This window comes from Hermetia illucens, chromosome 4 (genome assembly GCF_905115235.1).
Source record: "Hermetia illucens chromosome 4, iHerIll2.2.curated.20191125, whole genome shotgun sequence".
In the NCBI taxonomy this organism is placed as follows: domain Eukaryota; kingdom Metazoa; phylum Arthropoda; class Insecta; order Diptera; family Stratiomyidae; genus Hermetia; species Hermetia illucens.
Genome location: NC_051852.1, coordinates 18,921,016 through 18,926,867, shown reverse-complemented (window position 1 = coordinate 18,926,867; position 5,852 = coordinate 18,921,016). Strand labels below are relative to the sequence as shown.

General features: G+C 43.1%; 1 protein-coding gene across 1 annotated transcript; it reads right to left on the bottom strand.

The window, feature by feature from the left end:
* Positions 1 to 260: 260 nt before the first annotated feature.
* LOC119655200 lies at positions 261 to 3,269 on the bottom strand. Its single transcript, XM_038060972.1, has one exon. The coding sequence runs from the start codon at positions 2,239 to 2,241 to the stop codon at positions 478 to 480; it is 1,764 nt and encodes a 587-aa protein (XP_037916900.1). The 5' UTR covers positions 2,242 to 3,269; the 3' UTR covers positions 261 to 477.
* Positions 3,270 to 5,852: the final 2,583 nt, after the last annotated feature.

The window sequence follows — 5,852 nt, the reverse complement described above, 5'->3', positions numbered from 1 at the left end:
TCCTTGAACTGACAGTTCCCTTCCTTCTCTCCCCTCCCGTCGGTGAAAGTAATTCCCTGATTTGAAGGCTCCGCAAGGCGGGAAAGTTCGGGGACAAGCCTGAATAAATGTGACAAACGGTGCCTGGCTAGCTCTCTGACGATGTGGAGATGTTTAGTTGATAGTCCAGCGACGCACCGAACCGGGAGTCCAACAGTGTGTGCGTAAATGCATTCACCTACCCGACATTTAAATGGTTTACCTTTTTCAATGTTCAGCCAAATTCTGGTGACAGGCTTCCTGAGAATCCAAGCGAAATTTGATGGCATCCAAGCTGATAATGAGGGATTTTATAATTCCGATCAATTGGATTGCTGTACAGGTCCTGGAAACTTTTTCACTATAGAGCGGAAAATAAAAAGTAATTCGTGATAATTTTCAATTCTGCAGCATTTATTAGCTTGTATGATAATTACTTCGATAGGTAGACTTCAAAATTTATTTTAATTCATTTATTAGTTTCCTTAGTTTCTCTACACCAAAGGTAATAATGCTCAGAAGGATACCGATTGTATAAATAATCCAAACCGCAAATAATTCATCGAAAATCAAAGGTCTGAAGAGGCTTTCAGTTGTCAGGGTCATATTTATATATCCTGCTTCCTTACTTTCGTACACAATATCCTTTTGCCACTTATCAATGAAGCCGCCAGCAGTTAGCGGAAGTATCACATCATTAAAGGATTCCTTGAATGGGTAGTCCCTCTGGATCATGATACAAGTGAGAGTCTTAAATGCGCACATTTTGCTGTTATGAAAGTACTTTTTCGAGTATTGTCTCTCTAGCTCATTGAAAATGGTCATATATTCCGCTCCAACAAAATAACCAAATTTCTTATCTGCTTTGCTGAGGTTCCTAGATAGCGGAGCCTTAGTTATTGAGAAACGTTCGACAATATTTTGGGGGAAAATATTGACGCGGTGAATATAATCCAATATATCAGGGTTGACCAATATTCGATACTGGGTTCTGACTAGATCCTCGGCAGTGTCGATTTGTTTGCCGGCGATTGATTTGGTGTAGAAACTGCTCAAGCCGCTTTGATAAAAGCTAAGAAGAAGCATAAAGTGGACAACTCCTAGTATGTGAATTATTGTCATCCACCGACTCGTGGGCGGTCTATCTTTGAAATGTATCTGTTGGATCACCATCCGCACGACTCGAAAGAAGGCTTCTTGAAGCAAAGAAGTAAATTTCCTGCCACTCAAAATTTCCGTAGCCCCCGCAATTATGAATAAAAACATAATTCCACTGCCTACCAGAAGCCAACTGGACTTTTGGAAAGGCAATATTAGATAATACACCCTTGGCAGTTCCTTTTGATACGGCAACAGGATGCACGCTGTATCGCCTTTTATGGGATATGTCAACTCATCATTCTGCGCATACCCCATCACCATAACTGACATGATATCGACTTCCCTCCGACCAAATAAAGCCCTTATCTCAGTGAAACCATTAAATTTGCCGTCGTAATCGAAAAATGTTCCATTTAGTTTTTCAATAAATTCGAGAATGACCTTTAGAAAGGGACCACCATATCGCAACTTTCCATTACGATCCACATATTTGATAAAGGCTGCTGGGCCCAAATTTGTGATGACGTTCACGGGATTTCTCTGAAGGTTGACTACTTTCTTTGAGAAAACTGAGCTCAGAGATTTTACTGATGTGACCTCTGCAATCCTTATGTCAGGGTACGGGCTGAATGTGAACGTGCGATTGTTCCATATGACGAGACTCTTAAACATCCGATGATACCACAAACAGGTGAAGACCTCTTTCAGGGTCTCGTCGAAAAAACTCTCCATGCGCAAATAAAAAATAACTCTTGACCGAACATTACCGTTTAAAGCTCCTTTCACTGCTTCCAGGACAGTTCTTTTTGTCCGGATTGTGGCGAAAATTATGGACAAAGTATCTTCGTTGAATTTATCTTTTATAGTCACTCCCCGTGAAGGATCTTTGAGTATAAGTTTCGGAATGGTCTCAATAAGAGGGTTTGAATCCTTTAGAATAATCTGTTCCGTTTCTTCCTCCACATCATTAAGAAAATACAAAACCGTTCGAATCTCTTCTATTCTGTTCAATTCTGTAATAACTTCTTGAAGGTCCATTGAGGAAGTTACGATAATTTTTACAGATATTATCCAGATAATGTTGAAAATAATCTTAGGCCTCTCCATGACTCTACATTTCATTAGACACTATAAAAAGATACAAGTTTGGTCCCTGAACAATCGTTTTCAACTTGGACAAACTAAATTTTTGTGAACAAGGGCCTCGTAGCACCAAAACTACGACTGAAAATACGAGAACTACTATGCCGACTACATAGTCCTGGAATTTTGCCATTACTCTAATGGAAAGGAAATACATTGCTTATCGGAAATTTATGATTGATTTTCAATCACGAGCATGTTTTATACAAGATTAATTAAAAAGGCCACAGGGCATATAAATCAAGTCCTTATATCATATCCTAATGTCAAGGGGAATGATATGTGAATTAGTTTTGTTTATTGGGAGCATTGGACCGATTCGAGGACAACAAAAAGGGTCAATTGAAGTACCTTTTGAATAGAGAGGCGAAGGGGACTGACAAGGGCCATTTTCATTGTTTTTGCTTCTTGGAATTAGCTTTAGGTCCTGGTTCCCCCAATACACTCCTTTATATCACCGAAACTTGCCATTTTATAATTCAACCCTTCGACAACGTTTTCTGCAATTCGGGAGAGAATTTCGTCGATATCGATCGGATATTCTGGAACCATGCTTCTCTACTCTGGAAAGTATATTTGTAATAGACGCAAAAGCGGTGTCAAACTGTTGCTGACAGCTACCTCAAGGCGCGCTCTTATTACATGAGAGTTGGTTTGTGAGAGGTTGACCACTGCCAAATTCTGATTAAGGTTAAGGAGCATTACAATTGGAGGTTTTCTTTGACGATCTGAATACAGTTCAGGAGACATTGTGATGGTGATGCCTAATCTTCTTTTTCTTCAGCCTTTGTCCCGTTCACAAGTGAGGTCGGCTCGTCGTGATCGGTTTCGCCATTTGGCTCTATCGAATGCCTGATCTGGCTGCAAACTCGAGGCTTTTAAATCCCCATCCAGCCTAATATGAATACCAAAGTGGAGCGATTACCGTTCCTCATGCCTGATGACAGATAACTCCGCCATGCTATTAACATAGTATGCTGGTCCCAAGCCCAGGTAAAGGAGGAGGGTTTGAGGCAACGTACTCTGTACTATCCTCAGTAAAACAAAAATAAAATGCTGAGATCAGGGAAAGAGATAAATAGAGTATAGTTGGAGTTATTCTACTATGCTAAATCCTACCTGATCTCTCTTGGTGACAGGCCCCGCGACAGGTCGACCAAGAAAATGCGTAGAATGTCGTTACAAACATGATGATTGGATTGAGCCACAAGCCTCGGAGAAATGCTAGGGCGTCCACCTCAGTCGACGCGGCAGGACGAGCCCCGGTCCTGTCGAGAAATAGGCAAGGGTTCTTGACGCATGGACGGTGTCAGGACGTAAGCAAGCTAGTCCGCATACAACGAACAAAACAAATACGTGTCTGCACGCTAAATGTTGGTACCCTAACTGGAAAGACGGAGGAACTCGCAAGAGCCCTTCGAAAAAGGTGCATTGATATCTGCGCTCTGCAAGAAACCCGATGGCGGTAAAAATGGCTACAAACTTCTTTATTTTGCTGACCCACACACTCAATATGGTGTTGGCATTGCCATCTCAGAGGGTTTCCGTGATGCCATTAAAGAAGTCGAACGATTTGATGATCGGCTGATGAAGCTCACCATTATATCAGCTGATCACACTATTCACTTCTTCACCGCGTATGCACCACAGACAGGTCGACCTGATGCCGAGAAAAATGCCTTCTGGCAACTTCTCGATGAAAAGACTTGTCACGTGCCTGCTGAAGATTACATAATCATTGCCGGCGACCTTAATGGTCATGTGGGTGAAAAGGCAGACGGTAACAGGTGCCATGGGGGAAAGGGGTTCGGAGCGCGCAATGAAGGTGGCGAGCGTATAATCCATTTTGCAGACACCCATGACCCTGTACTTATGAATACATGGTCCATCAAACGATTGTCCCATCTTCCCACATTTTATAGTGGGAACAATAAAACCCAAATCGACTATATTCTCATAAGACGCCAACATTTTACCACTGTCACTGATTGCAAAGTCGTTCCCTATGAGACCATCGCACCTCAACATCGGCCGTTGATTGCCGTCCTGCGAATTAAGCCACCGATAAAACAGCGTGAGGAACGCACTGGCCCGCCGCGCATTAAATGGTGGCGATTTGGTGAGAAGAAAGAAGAAACGGTCTCACTCATACGATTGCCAACCATTACGAATGTGGAAGAATCATGGAACCAAATGAAAGACACGATCCACAAAGTGGCCTCTGCAACCCTCGGGGTCTTGACTTTGGAATGATGATGTTGAAATGAAGATCCGTGAAAAGAAACGCCTCTACCACAAATTTCTCGACGATAAAACGCCTGCTAATTGGCAAATTTATAAGAATGCCAGCCGGGAAGCAAAAATCAAAAATCTTTACGATAAACTGGACACTCGGAATGGCGAGAGAGATCTGTATCGGCTTGCTAAAAGCCGTGATGAACGCACTCAGGATATCGAACACTTTTGTTGTGTTAATGACAAGAACGGTACTTTGCTTACCAACCGTCGAGCCGCAACGGATAGATGGCGAGAATACTTCGAGCAGATTTCAACTGAAGAATTTGCTCATCCTCCACTTCCGCAATCATTGCCGACATTTGGAGCAGTTCCACCAGTCAGCGCAACTGAAGTCGAGGAGGCAATAAAACAAATGAAATCGGGGAAAGCAACAGGACCTGACGACATCACATCTGAGCTCTGGAAAGCGAAGAGCTGGGACCCAACACTGTGGTTCAGTGAATTCTTTAACCGGGTTATTCAGGAAGGAAGAACACCATCTGACTGGTAAGAAAGTACCACTGTTCCAATATGCGAAAAGAAAGGTAGCCCAGCAGAATGTTCAAATTACCGTCCGATCCGATTACTTTCCCATACCATGAAGATTTTTGAATGCATTCTTGACAACCGTATTCGCGAAATCGTTGAAATAACCGTGAATCAAGCCGGATTTGTCAAGAACTGCGGAACTACTGACGCAATACACGCTGCGCGGTCACTCATGGAGAAACACCGTGAGAAGCATCGTCCTCTTTACATTGCCTTTTTGGATCTAGAGAAAGCGTTTGACCGTGTACCACACGAACTCATCTGGTATGCTTTACGACAACACTTCGTGCCAGAAGAATTCGTGCGCTGGGTTCAATTGCTCTACCACGATCCGAAAAGTAAAGTTCGAAGTATGGCGGGTGTATCAAAACCACTTCGTGTCTCTGTTGGTGTTCATCAAGAAAGTGCCCTCTCACCACTCCTCTTTGTCCTTGTTATGCACACCGTCACACGGGATATCCAACGTCCAGCGCCCTACACGCTGCTTTATGCAGATGATATTTTCCTCGCATCTGATCATGAAAGAGGCACAATCATTGTCAGCGGTAGTGATCTGCCCAGAACTGAGCGATTTAAATACCTCAGGTTAACGCTATCAGCCAATGGAGAGCTACGTTATGAAATTGCTTCATGCATTAACGCAACCTGGATGAAGTGGCGTTCCACAACTGGTGTCCTTTGTGATCGACGTATCAACGAACGTCTCAAATCTAAAATTTACCGCAACGTCGTCCGTCCAGTCGCTCTCTATGGTTCTGAGTGTT